The sequence below is a fragment of the Perca fluviatilis genome, chromosome 5 (genome assembly GCF_010015445.1).
Source record: "Perca fluviatilis chromosome 5, GENO_Pfluv_1.0, whole genome shotgun sequence".
NCBI classification, from domain to species: Eukaryota; Metazoa; Chordata; class Actinopteri; order Perciformes; family Percidae; genus Perca; species Perca fluviatilis.
The window spans coordinates 14,367,576-14,389,561 of NC_053116.1; the positions used below are offsets into that span (position 1 = coordinate 14,367,576).

At 40.5% G+C, this 21,986-nt stretch overlaps 1 protein-coding gene across 2 annotated transcripts in view; it reads left to right on the forward strand.

Annotated features, from left to right (window-relative positions):
- Positions 1 to 21,986, forward strand: part of scube3 (signal peptide, CUB domain, EGF-like 3) — a 76,739-nt gene that overhangs the window by 41,774 nt on the left and 12,979 nt on the right. Inside the window, exons 5-10 of one of the 2 annotated variants that reach the window (XM_039801020.1) lie at positions 3,617 to 3,760; positions 5,848 to 5,964; positions 10,905 to 10,952; positions 16,099 to 16,215; positions 17,907 to 18,029; positions 21,669 to 21,785. In XM_039801020.1, the coding sequence (XP_039656954.1) occupies positions 3,617 to 3,760; positions 5,848 to 5,964; positions 10,905 to 10,952; positions 16,099 to 16,215; positions 17,907 to 18,029; positions 21,669 to 21,785 (666 nt within the window). The remainder of the gene's footprint in view (positions 1 to 3,616; positions 3,761 to 5,847; positions 5,965 to 10,904; positions 10,953 to 16,098; positions 16,216 to 17,906; positions 18,030 to 21,668; positions 21,786 to 21,986) is intronic. The other variant, XM_039801021.1, reaches the window with a different exon arrangement.

Here is a 21,986-nt window from a genome sequence, read left to right on the forward strand (position 1 = left end):
CCACTGTCACTCTATGATAAAGGGAAAAGCTATTGGCTTCAGGTTTTCAGAACTGCGTGCAGTTACTTTTTTGTGTGTATACAATGGAGAAAAACTGTAATAGAGGAGTTTTTTTCCGGGAAATGTTACGCCAGACACCCAGTTTGTAATACTGCAAATAAATATTGCAATATCTTCATCAGTAGGCCATAGGCTCAATCACCTCTGTGCCTCCTTTAGCAATACATAGTGACAGACATTTATTTAAATGAAAATCTTCGAGATTGCAGTTTTAAGGCCCTGATTCTAAATCACCTGTAAGAACAGATTTGTTTATTTCACATGAGAGATTGCAGTTTTTCACTACGCTCCGCTTTTTTGGTTTAAAGTAGGCGCTAGGCGGGCCTCAGTTAAAAAAAAGGTGATGGTGTAACTTGCTTTCGTGCACCAATCAGGATTCAGATTTAAATTATAATATAATGACAGTTGGTGGGTTGCATTGAAAATAAGAAAAAAAAAATCTAGGGTTGTCTATCTGAGTTTTTGACTGTTAAACTCTTCATAAATAATGTTTTACTTGTTTGCTGCTTATTAAGTCATCAATATGCTACAGAGAAAGACTTTAAGCCAAGTTTGCAGGGGCTTTAATAATTATTTTAAAAATAAACAAAAATAACTTGATTTCTGGCAAATGAAAAATGCATCACATCACTCTAGGCATGCAATTATATGCTCTAGAAAACCAATTACTTTAAATGCAATCATATGATATTTGGATATGTATATCTATTAAAGGAATAGTTTGACATTTTAGGAAACAGCCTCTTTCTATGAAAAGACCGATACCACTCTGTGTGTACGCTAAAAATGAAGCTACAGCCTACCAGCATTTCTAAAGCTCACTAAATAACATATTACATCTCATTTGAACATGTGAAACAGCACGTGGTTTTAACGTAAATTTTATTTTATAGATTAAACAAACAAAATCTTTATGCTAAGATAAATTAGCCATGAGATTGACATCGATCTTTCCATCAAACTGTCAGCAAGAAAACATATCCTTTAACACACAGTCTATTGTTTAGCGTACAGGTAAAACTAAAATATTTATTGGCTTCTGGCAACAGTGTCAACTCTTAGTATTGGGTACAGAGGTCAGGTTAAAGTTGTGGCTCCTTTGCAGACGGAACACTCCCACTTGTTTTCTTGGTTAATTGCAGTGTTCCCTTTTTACCACAAGTGCAGTAGTTTCGATGACGCCTGTTCGTGTTGAGCAGTGTGAAAACCCATATCCACTCTGGTCAGTCCCTCGGGACTTATTTAAAAGGCTCCCTCTCAATTCCAAGACTTTGGACTCTATTTCCTGTCCAGTTCTATGCCTATAAAGGGGTCTGTGATAGTTTTTTATTAGTTTCTACATAGAGAGTTGTGTTTTATGGGTCAGCAGATCAGGTTTTAGTAGATCGTGGCACATATGATCTAGCATATTTGGTTTTATTTCTCACTTTGCCATCCATCTTCTTAAAGGATGTTTTTCTTTCTGCTTCCCATCATTCAGTAATGATAAAAACTGAAGGCCTTTAGCAGCCAGTTAGAGGGAAGCGTACACGATGGCTGATATCTGGGCCTGGCCTGGAGAAAAGGGCCATTGTGTCAACACTTTGGCTTTTATTGGTCCCCAGAGAGATGAAGGCCCAGGTTCTGGCCCTATTCTGACATGTTATTGATGGATGGTTGTGTAGCATTCAGAGGGAGAGGGGCTGCATAAAATAAAGGGGGAGTGAAGTGAGTTTTGGGATGCGTAATACAACCTTAGTAAGTAATCTTTAGTCTTTTGGGCTTACTTAGTTGGAAATCCAATCCTCTGTTAAGTTCATATATGTCTTTATTTTTTATTTTTGCTCTGACCTCAGATAGACACAAAGCCAAGAAAAGGGACCACTGAATTCCACATCCTACTTAAATATCCACATGACTCGCTGTGAAATTTGTAGCACTTTACAGCAGCTGCTCTGCTGAAGCTCATTCATGGTCACTTCACTCAGTCCTGCCATGCCTTTTTCGTTTTGCCATCAGAGCTGAAGCGTTGGCCCAGTGTTTGTTTAGTGCTGAGTCTTTGTGAAGCAGGGAGGGCGGTTGCTGCAGTTAGTGTCTGATAGTTCACCCTGTCTGCAACACCGACAGGAGCTCAGGAAGGAAAGTCTGAGAGGATTCTATGACCTTGTGACACTTGTTGACAGACTTAAAGTGATGGAAAGTATTTAACCAGGAGGTCAGAATTGTCTATCAAACTTGCGTCGTCAGCTCCTTGAAGTTAAAGAAAGACTCAGCCACAAGTGGAAATACATAGAAGGGCCGGTTGAGTTTTTGGCAAAACATATGGAAAACGAGAAGGCATAATTAAATGAGGTTATGGTGGCTGGGGTTATAGTGCATAAATCAGTAATTAAGCACAGAATGATGTGAAAACATGTTTCTGTCAAGCTGATATTGTTTTCTCCTTGTAGCCCTCGAGGCAGGTACATAGAAACTGTATGACAGCACGCGCTTTTCGAGACTGACACACCACATTTGGACTTAAGACAAAGAGCGCACAAGGTTATATGAACTTTACTAGGTGTTGACACTTCCATGCACATATGCAAATGCTTACATTTATAACAAACAAAAGTTGGCTAATTAAGAAAGTTAGACCTCCAAACACTCTTCATTGCGACAGCAGATTTAATGAGACAGTAATGGACATGTCTTCTTGCTCACTGCATCCCTGTTCGCCGGAAGAGAAGGAAACGGTGAGAAATCTGTTTGGCTTTTATTGAGAGCTGGGGTTTGTCACTGCATCTGTAGCAGTGGCATGCGTTCACAACTAATAAGTCAAATATCAGTCTTCTCCCGGCGAAGGCAGCACTGTTATCACAGTACAGAGCAAAGCTCCGTTTGTGTAATAATTCATGACATGAGGGTCTCAAGTCATGGAAATGCATGCTAGGTGTCTGTTGTACCTCATCATGAAGCATTTATACATCACACAGAAATTATGCATCTTTTGTATGCCGTGTTTAGAAAATGTGCTTTGAATTATGAAAGTTTAGAGGTTTGTCACATTTTTACTGAAGTGCTTCAACCTTGATGACTGGTCCCCTTATTTAAGTGCAATTCTCTTTTGATCTCAGTCTCTGCAGGGAGAATTTAACCATGGAGTTTTTTTTTTTTTTTTTTTTGCTCAGTGTGTTCCTCCTTTCTTTTCTTTATGGGGGATTGCCTCAATTAAAATCACAGGTCTATGGGATTAGCTCCTGCTGGGAGTTTTATCCTTTCTGTAGGCAGCTTCCTTTTTATAGCCTGAACCGAGTGAGCATGTTCCAACACGTGCTTGAATCTTTGTAAAGGGGTACTGGGCATGTCAGTCACCAGCAGTAGGCATATATGTGACTGAGGGTCAGGAAGCGTGACAGGCATTTGAGCCTTTATTTTCTTTTTTTTACTCCTTATAACAGGTCTGTGACATCTTATTTAAAACCAAACTCTTAGTTTACTGAATGGTCTTTGGCTTTAAAAAACTGTGTGTAATCTGTAAAGGCAGTTAAGAGATAAACTGTCTCTCTCTTTCCTGGTCTCGCTGTTTCTTTCACAGTGCAATCGGAAGGCTCAAAGGAAGGACCCACCTGCATGGACAAGAATCACGGCTGTGCACACATCTGTAGGGAAGCACAGAAGGGTGGCATCTCCTGTGAGTGTCGACCTGGATTCCAGCTCATGGATAACAAGGACTGCAAACGTAAGTCATGTCAACCTCAAGCATAGTTTCCACTCTGTGACACACACACACACACACACACACACACACACACACACACAGGGAAACGCACCAGGAGGAGGATTTATAGGCTCCTCATGAAAAGGTGATTGGAGTTGGAAACCTGCCGATGATGGATAATTACACTCATTCCACAAATGCCTTCCAACAGATTTGAAGTCGGCTACTGGCATTTAAGTAACATTACCAAGCCGTGATAATCTCCTGAATAGTCCTCGTAAAGAAAAACGTGTTTATCAAATGAGGAGCGATCATTTACACAACCAGGGCAAGTGTGGAGGTTACTCGAAGGGGAATGCTCTGATGGACAGCGCACACTTCCTGTTGCTGTGCAACGGAGATCATCCTGTCAGAGCTGGGGCCAGGGCTGATGGGGGATTTGTCTGTGTTTGGATAAGGATTGGAGAAGTGTTATTCTATAGTTTTTTTTTTCTGTGACAGCCCAGGAAAAGGGCAAAAGTCGCTGGGATGGTAGGGTGCAGACAGGATGGCGGTGGAAGCCTCGGCTCGTTCGTGTTCTTTTTCACTCTGTCATCACAGGTGTGTTAGAAGGGCCAAGGTTAATGCGCCCTTCGTCCGCCAGTAAATAAATCTATTTGCACTTGAAGATTTGCAGACACACACATACTTATACCAAAAATCTTCCCATCATTTATGTGCAGCTGACATGAGTCTTGTACTGTTTGTAAGAAATGTCATAAATTATAAAAAATGTCTTCACTTAAAGTTTTTGCTCATTCTGCAGAATCTAACTAAAATGGAAGGAGTCTCTGTTTGTATATCTATCCTTCCATTTTCTTGACAACCGTTCATCCGATTGACTTCACACTAGGCGGGTGTATTGCTGAGGACCCAAGGAAGTGCAGTTTTGAGTGCGAGCTCTTGAGATCTATATGGGACATATGTATTAGTAGTGCGTTATGTACACACTGTGTAGTGTATTGAGAGGTGACCATTTTTAACTGTTAGACCGTCGAACGGCACAGTGGGTACAGCTATGCTCTCCACGGCTCGCCACAGAACATTCAAGAGCAGATGAAGGCAGAGAGACCAGAAAGGTTACATTGTAGCAAACTCATTTCAACATTTCAAGCATCTGCGATGTAACTTTCCGAATGAACACTTTTGTTCCCAGACATAGCCTGGTCCCAAATAGCTAGCTGTAAGCAAATGAAACATATACTCTAGCATTACTAGGGGATGCACCTACTGTACGTCATGGCAGGTGTAATGCTCAGGACCCAAGGAAGCGCAGTGTGGAGTTGTGTGGTTGAGTGGTTCTCGAGTCAGAGGCCAAGCAAGTTTATTAAATGCCTTAACATGAAGATGTTCTCAGTAGCTTGTAGGCTGGCGCTCTCATATGGAGTTACTTACAATAAGTGCGCAAGTTCAGCCTCTTGCTCGAGGCCACTGGAGCGGCTGTTGGAGAGTTTAGAAAACGTGACCATGTGTAACTCCAATGCATCATGCAAAATTGAGTCTGGCGAGGGATGGATGAATAAAGCAATGATAGTGATACATGTAATTAACATAGTTCACCAGTTGAGTTGGTGAATATGCAAATCAAGGCACACCCTTCTTCACATTATATACATAGATTTTGATATTAATCTGAGCCCAGCTTTGTAATAAGTGATGAAAATGTTGAAAGGTGTCTAGAGATCTCATTGGTTGGCAGTGCTCTAATCACATTGAATTGTGTGAACAGTTTTTTTTCCATACCTGAGACTGAGGTGTGACTTTGTTAATCCAATTATTTTAAAGGAACTCCGCAATAGGCGCCTTTATGTACAGTACAGTTTGTCTCCTTGAAGTCCTCTAAAGGCCTGAGTGCAGTATAAGCCTGCGCTATTAACGTCACGGAGCATATGGCCCAGGGAAACAGTATGCGTATTATCCTGAAGTTCCAGCTGGGGACCTTTTGTTACATGTCGTTCTGCTCTCTATACCATCATTTCTTGTCACCATTCTACTGTCAACTTTCAAATTAAAACAAGTGTGTATTATCCTGTTTTTACAGTTTATGTTAACCGTGTGCTCTTTGATAGTGACGTGTAACTACGGTAATGGGGGTTGCCAGCACATCTGCGAGGAGACAGACCACGGCCCCAAGTGTTCGTGCCACATGAAGTTCGTCCTGCACAGCGATGGAAAGACTTGTGTAGGTGAGTCATCTCACCCCGATACAACTACCGAGGGCAAGAAATAATGGCTTTTGAATGAGAAAATGTGTAACCACAAACAATTAACTCAGCACCCAATTTCATTGCAAATTTAATTAACATTTGAAATTAGGTTTATTGTGATAGAATGCAAGTTGAAATACAGGCCTTATTACAGTAGCTGTAACACCCCGAGCCTTCTCTCTTGATCTGTGACATACAAGGACAAAAGTCTACCACCTACTGTGCTTTCCCCTCTTCTGCTGCTGCTGCTGCTCCAGTAACCTCTCAGTCCCTGCATCTGCTTTGGCTTTTCTTCCTTCTCCTTCTCTTTACTGGGCACAGTGCAACAGCTCTCCTTATTCCTCTCTGTTTGTTAGCCATGCAGTCAGACAGACACCTTCTATTAGCCCTTGGGTCAGTTCCTCCACTGCTACCCTTTGGGGATCAACTCACACACCCGACCTAACCTTCCACTGGCATTTATCAGTGTTTGCCTCCGTTGACTTAAGTTGAATAAAAATCATTCAGCCACTCAGGCATATTGAACCGTTCTGAAGGGCAGTTTCCCATCAGATGGGGCCTGCAGGTGCAGTAGAGTCAAAGCATAGGTTTCGATTAAATGTGTACGAATTGCGTTTAGCCATGCAGAATTGCACAGACATTTCATTGACAATCATGGAACATTAGTTAGTAGTTGTAAATTTGAGACGGACCATTTCTGCAGACAAGCCCTTATTTTATCCGCCTATTTAACCAGAGTGTCATTAATAGTTTCTTTATACAGTACAAACCCATTTTTAAAACCAATTCAGCGTGTATGTTGCATTGTTAGTAACCTGGGTTTGTATAGGAAGCTTCAGTGAGTTGGGTAGAACATATTTTCATTGTCAGGAAGACAAACAGTAATATAATTAGAGGCTACGCCTGCTGAGCAGACTGGTGAGGACTGGTTTCAGTGGCTGTTAAGTTTGAGAGCTTGGTTTAGGTAGCGGCTGATTACCCCAATGCTTCTGGATCTCCTTTATTACCGCAGCCCTGATGAGAGCCAGACCTATGTCAAGGTCTGGTCAGCCAACCTGTCATTATTGCTGTACCCTGCTAGGCCAGGGGGACGCCACAAAGTTGACCGCAACCAAATGATATGTCTTAGCTTGTCCTATTCCCAAGGCAGAGCAAATGTACATATGGTGTGCCAGATTAGGAAGCAGTCAGCCAGTTAAAATCTCTGATTTCCCCCTCACAGTCTGGGGTTACAGAGGTGGAGGCAGGGCTGCTCTGCGGTCGACACAGGGGCGCTCCATCTCCCAGACACTCTATTAGTTAATAAAACCTCAATAAAACAAACAATCTGCCAAATGAACCACTGACGGGAGAGTGAGTGACAAAAACGTTGGAAGACCTTCAGTAAGGCACCACTACTGTGCACTAGGTCTATAATGGTTTAGGCTTTCCACCAAGAACAATTATTCAAAAGCAACACATGCTGAAACTGTGGTTGTTTTTTATATGTAGCACTTTAGAAGCTGCATAAGTGTATACTGATTTTTTCAAGTGGGTGTGCCAGGTTTAGATACAATAACCTTATCCCTTTGGCAAAAAAAAGTTTGTTTGATACATATGACAGCTACCTCTGCTTTGAAGAAAGATATTTCATTTTTATGTATTTCAAGGCTTAAAACAAATGGTTTCTCTTGGAACCAAGAAATCATATTCTAATCCTGAATTCAGTTTAAAATAGTCTCAAATGTCAAAAACAAGTCCTTATGACACATAGTGATCATTCCTCTCAGCCACCGCATTCGGAAATAGTAAATTATGTATATAGTGTAGAGGGTATCCATAGCAACCACACAGAGTGAAAATACACCCCCCTTTAGCTTCACTATTGATTTGGAAACGTTTATGATTAATTGAGTCTCTGCATACTTCATCTGAAAGGAACATGATTACAAAACAGCTCTTGCCTCGTCAGTGGCTTTGTCGTTAGTCTGCTGGGCTCTTTCAGTATGCTGTAGCTTCACCGTTCTATCCATCTTGTGGGGTGTTTCATATGAATTCTGACACATTTTTATTCATTTTGTGGTGTCTCCTCACCCAGGCTTGGTCATGAATTTTGTAATAATACGCCACATGCTGCTTTTTTTTTTGTGGAAGTGTTGGTTCTTTATCCTTCCTATCTCACCTCTGTTGATACCTTGCATACTATAGGTGGGAATTTATGGACTAGTCTCTCTCATTCCTTCATACACATACACACACACACACACACACACACACACACACACACACACACACACACACACACACACACACACACACACACACACACTCTATTTGTTCAGTCGCCTACTCAAACTTTAAAGTCAGATTATTTGACTGAAACAGTCTTAACAAAGTCAAGTTTATTTGTCTTATCAAGTACGTTCAGGTATCAGAAAGGAGCAGCCATCATGTGGAAGCATTCACGCTGTTAGCACAGCAAATCATAAACATTCACAAATAGCAGGCAGATGCAGACATGCTCAGGAGTTCAATCATCTGAAGAGTTAGCCACACTATGCCAGAGAGAGAGAGACACACACACACACACACACACACACACACACACACACACACACACACACACACACACACACACGCACACATGCACAGAAAGAGAGCAAGAGATGCATTTTATAATACAAACAGAAAGCTATACAAACAACCACACAAACATACAGTACATATCCAGCATGCATGCATCACATGCATGTAAACACATGTAGTCTACATGCATATGCCCATAACATAAACACACTGTGCTCTCATTTCGGGTGGTCTGTGCATTCATGCTGGTGTATTACCTCACAGTGCTCTGTCCTCTTAACTGCTGAGAATCGTTGTTTCTGGATGCTGCATGTTGGGATTGGGACATGTTGGTTGAACTGTGGCAGTCAATGTAAACTGTGCATGCTTTGTGGTGTTGACCTGTTACTCGCAGAGATGAGCATCTGCTTTCTCATCTGACACCCTAAAAGAGCTCCGAATTGGTCATTCTGACATCCACAGAGCCAGAAAGTACCTTTAAATACAGGGATTGAATGTGAGTTTTATTCTGAGATACCTTTTAAACATAATTGAAATAGTGTAAATGATAAACATGTTATTGCATTTTATTTTACTTTTTCCCGTTTTGTCTATGTGCTTAAAGGCTCAATCCATCACCCCAGCTATATCATGAGTTCAGTATATGGTTTGCATACTAAATGTGTGCCATGTAGTTTAGTGTAAAGTAAAATATACACTCAGTGGACTGTAGAAATGGGATTCACTTGGCAAATCTGGCTTGTAGTAATTTGTTTAATTAAAAACCAATTAATTAAAAGTCAAAATTTGACATAATTACTGTTTATAAGTATGTTTTTTTAAATAGTTTTTTAGTGACAGCACATAAATTGTACAGCAGGGCCACTGACAGTGCTTAGAGACTTGACATAACAGCCTAACAACATTAATTCTGGAATGATCTGACCATAAAAGACCATAAAGCGCAGACCTAAATCTGGCTGTCCCCATCTTTCAGCTTGCAGCACTAACCACCACTTGCTCTGTCTGTCGAGGCTCGCAGCACTCATACTAACTAGCAAAAGCCTCATCTCAAACACAAACAGCAAGAACTGCACTTCGTCTGCACTGTGTGGAATATTTATTTTTGCATGATTGCATGTTGCGAGGTAACACTTTTGCCTTGTGATGTCACCCTTTTCATTTTAGACGAGGATCTGTCATCATCAGTTTGTTGTTAGGATTTGGAAAATAATCACTGCTGTTTGTAAGAGGCTGTCTTTTCTATTGCAACATGTCATTTTCTCATGTCATTATTACCTCCTGGGGGCGTAAATGGACATTAACGATTTTTTTAAATTCAGGAGAGATGATCCCCTCTCATCCATGCTATCCACCTTTTTCCGAGCGTCATGATACCTTTCATGAATTATAGGGGCAACTTCCAGTTATTTATTTCAATAAATCAGTGTCTGTTCTTTTTGTGGCATAAATATTGTGGGAACACAACCTGCCAAACGGGAGGATGTGATAATACCTCTACGTTCCACTACAGAGGGATGGAAGGACGACCTGAATAAGTGGCCTCGGATAGCTGTAACAAACTAAGTTAGCTTAGCATTTGCTGACATTTACAGAGTTCAGGGACAGGTTCTGCTGTTCACGGCTGCACAGTCAAGCTAAACAAAATTTGGGGCATAAAGTTACAATTTTGAAGATGTCCGTTTTGTTCTCTTTTTGTTTTGTTCTCTTTGTGTTTTTTGGACCTCACTTGAACTTGTTTTTGAAGTTTTATCGCCTGTAGTAGTCACTATTGTTTGTTTGGCCATAGTAACCGTTTACTCGCAACGATAGCAGAGACCGAAAAAAACAGTGCCCCGCTTCGCACACGTCAGTTAAAGAGCGAGTGCGTTGCGTGAGCTCGGCCTACCCTCTCTAGTGGATCAACCACTGCTGGGTGATGGAAGTGGCTCACTAACTGTGCGCCTCTTGTGCTGTTTCCCAGGAATGTCACCACAGACAACAGACCAGCAACAGATTTATTAAAGTAGCTAAATATGCTACTGTACACTATCAAAGGCCACTTCTTCAGGTCATCTCCACATCCCTCGGTTGTAGAAAGCAGAGGTATGATCACATTATCCCATGTAAGGTGTGACAGGGTGTTTTCCTAAAAGGGAAGACACTTGTAGCGACTTCAGTGACAGGAATAACTGGAAGTGGCGCCTATAATTTACTGTAGGAATAAGGTGGATATACTGTAAACCACATCAGATTAGTTCTTGTCACATGCTCATGATTTACATAACATGAATGCTGCGTGGTTCAAGTGTACAGAGAACTAAAGTGGTGTTTTTACAATGTGTGCGTGTGTGTTGGTGTGCGCATGCATGCAGGGGAGAGGAGTGTCCAGTCCCAGGCAGCCCCACAGCTGTTCCCCAATGGTAAATATGTGTTCCTCTGACTCCTCTCTCTGGGGGTCTGTGGGTGTGGGGAGTAGAGGAAGCTAACCTAACAGGCACTGATCAGGCCCTTCCCCTCCCCACAGGGGCATCATCCTTCTAACCCTTGACCTCTGACCCCACCCCCCCACACACACACACAAACCTTCCTCTTCCTTCTGTGAATGCCCTCTCAATAACAACCATTGCCCGTGTCAAACCACACCTTTTCAAAACACAGCTGCAAACAGGGAGCCTCTGACCAGATACTGTATTTAATATTGTCATCTAGAAAATATTCTTGTCAAAATAATCTTTCTAATTGCAGTGGTGGAAGTACTGTACTAAAGCACAGTTTTGAGGTACTTGAGTATTTCCATTTTATGCTGCTTTATATTTCTACTCCTCTACAATTCAGAGATAAGTATTGTACTTTTTACCTCACTACCTTTTTTTTTTAAGATACTCTTTTTTTGCATTTTTGCCTTTATTTGACAGTGTAGAGGCAGAAACTGGAAACGGGGGCAGAGAGAGGGGAATGACATGCAACAAAGGTCTCAAAGCTGGAATCGAACCTGGGATGTTGCGGTAATGTGGCATGCGCTGTAACCACTTAGCTATCAAGGCGCTTTATCTGACAGCGGCAGTAACTTTTCAGATCCAGACTTTACATAAAAAACCCTTTGATAAACTTAAAAAGTATAATACATTATTATACATTAAACAAATGGATCCTAACCTTACAAAAAAGCAGCGAGGCCTCTTGTCGCATTTCAGATGTCTATGGGTTGTAAGCAGTTCCACAAGCGAGTGATTTCTCCTCTAAACTTCTCAGATGGTTTTATTTAAACAACTGTTTGTGGCCCAAAGAGGTACAATTATCCAATATTTCACACACAAAGGCAAAGATTCAAGTGCAAAAAATGAATACAGATTTGTGTAGCAGAACTTCTTGTTTTGTTTTTTAACCCTCCCACATTAAACAGTTTTATTTTGTGACCCTTTGGAGGGACCACTAAACTAAACTACAGTATATAAAGTAATTAAAACAGGCTCCACCTCGGACCTTTACAACAATAAAATGCTGCTTACACATTAATGCATCAGTATTAATCTAATAATGTCATATATTATAATATATCAGTCACAGGGAACACACTATGTACTAGTATTACTAGTACATAGTACATCTCTCTTATGTTACTCCTGTACTTTGATAGGACTTTGAATGCAGGACTTTTACTTGTAATGCCATTTACAAGTAAAATGTATCCACCAGTACATTTACTGGAAGGATCTGAATACGTCTCCTGCAGTTTGATTGATTTACTGAATAAGGATGTATAAGCACAAGTGCAAGTAGCCTCTGTCAAAAGTCCAAATCAATTTAACTGTGAAGGCTTTTAAGAGGCAGACCAAAGACTTTGGTTTTATTTGTGTTTTGATACGAATGAGCATGCACCGTTTCAAACACTTGGCCGTGGTGTTCCTAAACTCCATCATCACGGCCTATTAGCTTTGGTGAGGGAGCCAATAATGTGTCCGTGATTGCTTCAAAGAAAGATCAGACAGAAAAGACACAATCCCTCTAAACTTGCTTTTTCAAACACATGTAATCTTGTGTCCTAAAATAATCAGTTGCAGGGAATATATCCATGTTAATCCGATCCAGTTTCTTCTCTTTTGTGTCCACAAGTCATTTATTTCACAACATTTGACAAATTAAACAATGAGCATGTTTTGGGGGCGAAAAAAAAGTATAAGAACTTTTTTTTGATAACATCCCAAATAAAATTCAGCCCGATTTGTAGGATGAGCTGTGTTTTAATAGATATGGAAAAGATGCCAGGAGAAATAAACTAATAAATCTGCGACAGTGTATCAAACCTTGATACTTCAAAGAGATTTACGATTGAATTATACCAAGTAAGAGACCGAGGGAGGAGGCTTGTTCTCAGAGGAGTAGCCTGTTCAAGGTAAGAAGCCAAACAATAGTGTTTTAAGTTACTAGTTGTTACTACTGTATGTACACTGAGTTTCCCTATTGCCACAATATAACAGTCTGACCTATTTTAGGATTGTGTGTCCTAGTTTCTGTTATTTTACACAGAAATAGAAACATTAGGAACAAGAGACATATTGTGCATCCTCCTTTATCAGTTTTTCCCCCTGAATTCCTGTGTTACTGTACCATACTGAAACCAGCTTTCTGGTTTACTTTCACAGTTGCACTTCTTGAGAACATTATCAAACTGTTCTCAATGGTTTTATTTTCTTATTGTGTGGTTTGTATTATTGAGAGAGCATTCACCTCAGCTTTAGTCGGGTTATCGTCTGATAACAACTGTAACTTCTGAGTAACTATACTCTAGCTGCATGTTTGCTGTTTGGTCAAGAAAACACAGTATTTTCTCCTTTAAAGCATTCATTTTTCATCAAAGTCATCTATTCTTGGTGATTAACACCCAGAGAACTTCTGCCTTGTGCCTTTTTGTGAATTCTGTCCACAGCCCATTGATGTATTTTGTTTGTGGTCGTCATAAATGGCTGATGACAAGTTGCATTGAGATTGCTTGTCAACAGTCCTGATTTAAATCAAGAAGTGCTGCAGCTAGAAATCCTGTGGCTTCTGTTAAAAGATTATGTACACTGTCTGAATCCCTCTGTATGAAACCTATACTGTGGAAGCTCAGCATTAGACCAAACACCCTACACGTCATATTGGAGAATATTTACAAAAGTCTGCCCACTGTTACTGTAATTGCGGGTCCTAACCCAGTGCACTGTAGATGTGGCTGGAATGAATCCAAAATACACAAACCCACACACATACCAGAGCGTGTGTCTCTCCCCTGTCTTCACAAAACCATAATGTCAGAAATATTTCTTTGCTCTCTTAACACATGATCATTACACTTTGGTGAGATGGCTGCCTGACTAAGCGTTTTGGAGGCATGTCCTGACAATGTCTTATCGTCTCGTCTGCCAACTGTCTCTGCTCACACTTTGCAATTATGCAAACCCACAGTGCTACAGTCTCAAGCCTGAGTCTCAAGACCCCCGCCCCCCTCTCTGCCCAATACTCCATCATGAGCTATCATGCCAACTGCAGGGAGTGGACAAGATAATGGAAACACCTTGTGTAACTTTTGGTGGACACAACAAGTGTCAATTATGGGGTAATGGTAAATACTAAAATGTAATGAATGTAGCACAAGAGTAAAGAAGAGTCATAAAGTTCTCAAACTGACTCAGTAATGTCTGTTACACAGCAACATGAGCTACATTAACCACCAAAAGCTAATGACCATACCAGACCAAGTAGAGAATGTATTGAATCTAGAAAAGGTGCATTTTACTGATTAGAAATAAACACATTGACAAACACTGCTATAAAGTGCGTCATCTTAGGTTGAAAACATTTCACGGATATAATAGTGACTTTTAAAAGCTAATAATCTTTGTAAAATGCATGAACATCAGTCAAAGAAAAAAATGCTAAATAATTGAAGTTATCCAACAAATTGTCTCATGTAAATCATGACAAAACATACCAAACACATTCTCCATCTGCATCGACAAAGGGAAGGAGCGGGCAGAAGTTAAAACCAACTGAGAACATATACAGTAGGGTATAAAGAGGGTCACAAATACTGCTGATTGTCATGTGACCTAAGCGAACCCACCTTTTTCCTGCAATGTTGACTCAGTCTTTTCCACATTGGAATCCTTTTTCATGAAGTCTTTGATAGTGGAATAATATTTACTCCAGATTTGTCCCAGTATATTGAAGCATCAGGTTCCGCCTTCAGCAACAACATCCACTGAACTGTTTTGAACTGAAACAACTATAAAACATAAAATGACATCACTGTAGGCAGATGTTTTGCTTTGATGTGTAACTCCAGTCTACCGTAGAGTTTTTTATTTGAGAGAAAGAGCTTTACAAAGTTTCATTATGTCTTCTGCAGGCACTGCAGTTTTAGATTTAAGTGAAGATTAGGTGTTTCCCCAAAGGGATCTTCGTTCTCTCTATATATATATATATATATATATATATATATATATATATATATATATATATATATATAAAAATAAAAAAAAAAAAAAAAAAACTGTGCAGCACTCCCTATTTAGTGCCACATGTGAGCTACCATCTCCCTGCCAGTGTGAAGTCTTCGACTTGCCAAGCTGTGCTGGTTTCTTTTTACAAGAGCTAGCATCCTACAGCCCATTAGAGAGAAGTGATGCGCTGTGAGGATAACCGGTTCCCTTACAGCAAGTTAAAGTGATTGTTCCAGGTCGCAAAAGGTTTTTTTAATTGTTTTTTTGTTCAGAAGTGTGTGAGGCTTTCTATAAAGCTGCCAAAAACTATTAAGGCACACACCGGTCTCCCTTAAGTTAGAACATATTTCTCCCGTGCTGTTGCTTAAAATGAAAGTCTCAGTGAAATTTGTCACTGTCTAAAGAAGAGACCTCAGCTATCCTGTCCTGACTGACTACCTTCCTTTTTTCAAATCAGTCTAGCCAACACAGGGGCATGGTAGCTGAAATTGCTTTTTTATCCCCAAAATGCCTGGAAGGTTTTGTCAAAAAGCAGGAAAAAGTGGCGGTTTTGTCGTATCTGTCTTGAAGTCAAACCTCTGCCCTCATGATGGAGGGGAGACGGATGCCCTGCAGTACAAAGGACTTTTGGAGGTTGTATTTCACTTTGACCAAAGAGAAGCAAACATGCACACACTTTAACACACATAGAGAAAACGTGTGAAACCCTATATTTGGCTGTGTTGGATCTAATATTTCCCAATGACTGTCTCCTTTCATTTCTCACAAGAATCTCCTAAATTCCCTTACTGTACTTGTCATTCGGCTGCTGCATTTATGAATCTGATCTCTTTTCTTATTTCCTTCTTTGTTCCTATGTTCTACTGAGGACCTGAAAGTCTGCTCTGCTTCTTATTGTTTGGCTCCTATTTGACAAAAAAAAATGAATGCTGAATGTAACAGAGTGCCTTCTAATTTTTTTTTACTATATTACCAATACACATACATGCTGTTTTGATGAGGAGAAATAAGTAGGTCAAGGCAGCATCTACGGTGTATTTGTCTATGGGGGTTTGTCTGATTGTGAGTGCTTGTTTCCCTGCAGAGACCTGTGCAGTGAACAATGGCGGCTGTGATAGCACATGTCATGATTCAGTGACAGGAGTCCGCTGCAGCTGTCCTGTTGGCTTCACTCTGCAGCCAGACCGCAAGACCTGCAAAGGTAATGCATCACCATTCAAACCACACCTGCCCAGCTGTCACCAAATTAATCTTGCGCTTGTTGTGTTGCCAGGCAAATTGGAGCTCCTTTCTTCACTTGGAGCTCATAGGAATTATGAAGTTATTTACACCCTCCTTGTTAGCACCGTTTTTAACCCGCTAGTTGGATTTCCTCTCTATAGACTACACTATCATTGTTTTTCACCCACTGGTCTGTATCCTTGCTGCATATTTTGAGTAGTATGTTGTCATGTACTGTGTTTTCTTGACAGTTTTTCCACTACATTACCATCATCCTTTCTGGGGGTTGGCAGAGCATCCTCAACTTGAGCAACCTGCATAATGTAGCAACTTTTTTTAAATTATATTATGTCTAATAAAATCAACTCCAAACTTTAGGGTAAAACTGTGAATTATATTAGGAGACTTAGAACACAAATGCTCTACTGACAGTCAGGGAGTTCGACGACATTGGAGAGAATGATGACAGTCCGTGTTTCTAGAAAAGCGTGGCTAAAAATCTGTCACCCTTCTACGGCTCGTGTTATTACACTTACAGCTCTGATAAAAGTACATTGGCTTCTATTAGGTTTGAGAGGAAACAAGAGGAAAACAAACCCAGGCAGCTCTGGCACAAGAAGACAGGGACATGCTGCAGGCCAGGCACTTTTGAAGAACAGAGACAAGATGGAGCAGGGAAGGGATTATTTTATTCAATTTCTGATGCATTTATTTCAACCAGATGATGAAGACTCCCTCAAGAGACAGACGCCTCATTTGTGATGATGATTCAGAATTAATCAGAGCCGCTGCCAAACTTGGCAAGGCAGAGCACCATCAAAAGCGGGGATGAGCACATGATATATTGATTAGGTATTGGCTGCAGAATTAAAGAGCGGAGTAACCGGAGGGAGATGGACAATGATGATTTAGAGGCCTCACCGCCATGAGGCTTTACTGTGTGAGAGCTGCATCCCATTACAGCCACACGCAAATTAATTTTAGCCCTTTTGAGGACCAGTAAGGAAATCCCTGAAGCTCATTTCAAGTTTTTGCAAGACTGTCATGGCAGCACGACAAAACAAATAATCATACTATTTTGAATAGTTGAATAGTAACTATGCTGTTAGCCAAGCTGACTTTGTTCTTATAACAACTTTTTATGAAATTCTTTTACAGCTGCTATAATCATTATATTTATATTAGCAATGGATCACATGGCTACGTGTATGTGAGAAACCCCAGAGCATTATGACCCGAGTCTGCAGTTCCCCTTAACTCTATGGAGCTTGAAAAACCCACTGTACGCTACCTGACCAGCACCAAACAATGGACCAAGTAATGCAAATAACTGCTGAACATAGTGGAGCATTTAGAAGCTAAAGAGCCAGATATTTTTCTCAGGAGTTGGTGGAGACCAAAAACCGAGCTATAAGAAGAGTAAATACTGTACTTACATTTGACAGGTGGAGAGAAACATGACAAAATGAATAATTATGTGCTCTGTAACTGCTGGATGTGTAAATAAGCAACTGATTGCTAACAAAAAAATGTTTGTGTTATGTTCACAGCTTGTTCCCACTGCCAAGTGGCCCAAAAAAAAAACAATCACATGCAGGTTTAATTTTTCTCCTCTTTTTTGTGATGTGTGATTTGATGAATACATTGTTCTTGATGATTTTCTGTTTATAGACATTGATGAGTGCCGTCTTAACAATGGGGGGTGTGACCATGTGTGTCGAAACACAGTGGGAAGCTTTGAGTGCAGCTGCAAGAAAGGCTACAAGCTGCTGACCAATGAGAGAACTTGTCAAGGTAGGTAGACCTTTTGACCACCTTTTACCACTTAGATAAAAACACATTTTCCTGTAAGCATGTCCTTAGCACTTTCTTTCTTATATATAGTGATGTTTGCATTGATTAGCAAGAACGATAAATCCAAAATGTCCTCCTAGAAGTACAAAAATATGCTCCCTCCAGCCTCCAGAGAAGCCAAACCAGGCCTCTCTGGCTTGTTTGTCTGTTATATTTGGTGGTAGCCATCGCTCAGCAGGAGCTGGGAGGACTAGCTGCAGAACAAATAAAGAGTTTGCCATGGCCGAACACAGGTGTGGAGAATTAGAGCACCAACTCTAAAACCTCTGGTTCTTGGATGAATCAAGCCACTACAGAAACATCTGGTGAAAGAAGACAGGCAGGCTGGAACTATGGAGCCGAGCTTAGCCTCTCTCCGAGTGGAAAAACAGATGACATGCTATTTTTTAATTCTCTTTTCTTTATGATGTGGTCGATCAATATCCAGCCTGGTACACATCAATGTCATGCAATGGGTTTAGAATTGCTGCTCTAAATGACACCACTCTGTACGAAGTACAAACATCTTTGTGTTCAATGAAAATATACAGTGTCACTCTGCTTTGTAGCCACTTTCTTGTCCCTTTAAATCTATTTTGGTCAGATGCCTTTCTCTCATTATTTAAAACAGAACAATGCAAAGTTTATTTTGCCATAATAACACAAATAACTGAGAAAATAGGGTCTGTGCATGTAGGAATGTAAATTACAGTTTGTTTTCTGTGGCACCATGCCTTAACCAATTCCATCATGTGCTGTTTGGGTGCACAGGGGCAACTTTGGAACAGTGTTAGCCTTGTTTGGTGCTGGGTGTTTTGTCTGGAGAGAAGGGTTGTGATAAAGCTCACCTGTTGATTGAGGTGTTGCCAGGCTCACACACACACACACACACACACACACACACACACACACACACACACACACACACACACACACACACACACACACACACACACACACACACACACACACACACACACACACACACTACTGAGTCACCTTTCTGCTCCTTATCCTCTCTTCTCATTCCTTTCATTTTTCTCACCCGCTGATCGAGAGCCAGGCAAAATATAAGCAGAATCCTTCTCAATAAAGATTCAACTTTTTCTTAATGATTTCTCCTCTGATTCTTGGTGGTTTACCGCAGGTGTTAGTGTGAAAAACTGTGATTAAAGGGGCACTCCAGGGATTAAGTATTGCACTTCCATAAAGTTAGGGAAACCCACAAGAGATTAATTGAAAAAAGAAATGTCAGAATTAAAGCAGCAGTGACATCAGTGACACTTAAATAAACGTTTGCTGTCGCCACAAAGTGTTGAGGTGTGTAAACTGAACTCTGGGTTTATCTTGGTTTAAACAGTCATGGTGTTTCCCTGCTGTCAGTGGACCATGGCCAATAAGTCAGGATTGGGCATGTCTGCTGAGCCCCTGTCAGCATTCCTCAAACCTCAACAATCTCCTTCTCACTAGTAATCCACATGAGGGCACTCAGGGAGATGTTCAGATGCCATGTTTTCTCCAGAAGGAACATCTGTGATATAGCTCTTATCTGTTCTGTATTAACAACAGTTTCAGTCAACCTCATATGCCTCCTTCTAGAATTTTGTATTAAGCAAGGATGGAGGTTAAAGGGATGCATTGAGTCCTGACGCACAAACAGTCTGATTCAGTGAGTGGGCAGATGAACAGAGAGCAAAGAGAAGAACTATTGATGGAAACTCTGATTCATTATTTCCAGTGCAAGTGATATGACTGTTCTCATCTTTCTATGTTCCCCTGCACGTACATCACCTCATGATGCAGTCTTGCCCACCACTGCATACTTTACCTTAGCCGCCTGGTAAATAAGGGTTGTGCTGTAGGAGTCCCAGATGTCTTCACACATCGACGCTGTAGTGTGGCACAACACAAAACGATATAATGATAAGTTGCAAATCGACTTCTGGCGTCACTTATTGCAACATATTTTGAGGGTAAACTGAGTCACCACGCCTATTTCCCAGAGGGGTTTTAGATTCTTCACTTAAAATTGTGCTGAGCAGAATGCTATGCTTATATTTATGCTCAAATGCCATTTTTGCAACGTCTCATAACAGCGTGTGCAAACCCATGCTGCTCTCATCTGCCACTGCTGTTATGAATCTCCTGGGGCCAGCAGAAGGGACAAACAGCAAGAACTGTACAAGTTTGTTCTTGTAAATGTTTTTCATCTTTATTTTGGTTACTTTTGACTTCTCTGTATAGAACCAGTGCTTCAGGTTCTGAAACATCATTTCATTTGTTAGATGTTCAACCTAAATTGTTTTTTGTTTTTTTATAAAAGTGGATGTTTGTATCTAGATAAGGTGTAGTTGAGTCATCAATTAAACATTTGGGGACTTCTTTTGTAATCTGATCACTTAATAAACTCTAAATCTCAGCATATTTTCGTCTTGTTGATCCTCTCACAACATGCCTGCCACATATTAACCTCAATGACTGTCTTCACTGGTCTGCGCCAACGTCAGCTGTATTGTAAATGAAGGAATATGCCCAGTTTGAAAATGTAAATATTTTATGCTAGGCAAGATTTGTGCAGACATTTATCTGTCTGTCTTTTTGGTTTCTTTAAGGTAACCCATTATTTAACTGAACTCCTGTAATTGCTGTGAAATACCTGCGTCATCTGTTTGGTGGTGGCTGGCGCTGCCTCATAACTATGAGGTGGTTCAGATAATGTGGATGAAAGCATGATATTCCTGGGAAAATCCTGGGAACCTTACTTAAATTAACCAATTAGACATCCAGCAAAGTTGAAGCACATCCCCATTTTCTCCCAGCCTGGGCTTGACTCAGATTTTTGTTGACATTAAAGTAAACCTTGATCGTATTACAACCAAATGTCATCCATCTCCTGTAGCTTTATGTATCAATCCTTATAGTCTTTGAGCCCATGACATTTATGCGACTTATCAGGATGCACATGTAAGAGAGCAGAAAAGCTCAAAAAGATAAGACAGAGAGGCTACTGACAGGCAGGAAGGAGTTTTTGCAATGTGGGTTTGTAAGTGCAATGAGGCTGACAGGTCAGAGGGACCTATCTCCTATCTGCATCTCACATATGTATCTCTCATTGATTAGAATGATTTTTAACCACGATATCCATATGTCCTCATAACAAAACAGAAGTCAAATAATGGGTTTTCTAACAATATTGGGTTATTTCTGGGAACGTGGAAAGTGATTGGCAGGTTCTGTGTGGAGAGAGAAAATGGCACTTCAGCTGCTATTATCAGGTGAAGAGCAGACTTTCCTTTGACTCCTGCTGTGGTCGCCTGTTATTTCAAAAATACTTTGAAAAATTCCATTTCAGTGCATTGAATTGGAAAACTAAATGACAGCACGAGTTCAACCACTAAAACCACCAAACAGAAGACATCTTGCTTTTCAAAATACACTTTATTTTTTTGTTGCTACGTGATTTGACCAATTGCAATTCATGATAAAAGCTGAAAACAGAAAGAAATATGCTGTGACAGGAGGATGGAAGAGTCCTGTTTGAAGATCATTTTTTGTAATTTGTCGAAATGTTTCTAACACCATGTCTTTTGATCGATACAGATATTGATGAGTGCTCTTTTGACCGCGCCTGTGACCACTTCTGTATCAACTCTGCCGGGAGTTTCCAGTGCCTCTGTCATAAAGGCTACATCCTCTACGGCCTGGCACACTGTGGAGGTGAGCCAGCACGCCTTGTCTTGATGTAAATCTCCTGTCCCTCGCTCTTCCTTTGCATCCCACACCTCTTTGCTAATCCTTCATTAGTTGCTCTGATGTTTGGCAGGAAAAACATAACTAGACTTAAAATAAAAATAATATTGTTATTTTAAATTTCTACTAACCATTTACAAAAAGCTCCCTGCAATATGCGGTGTATAA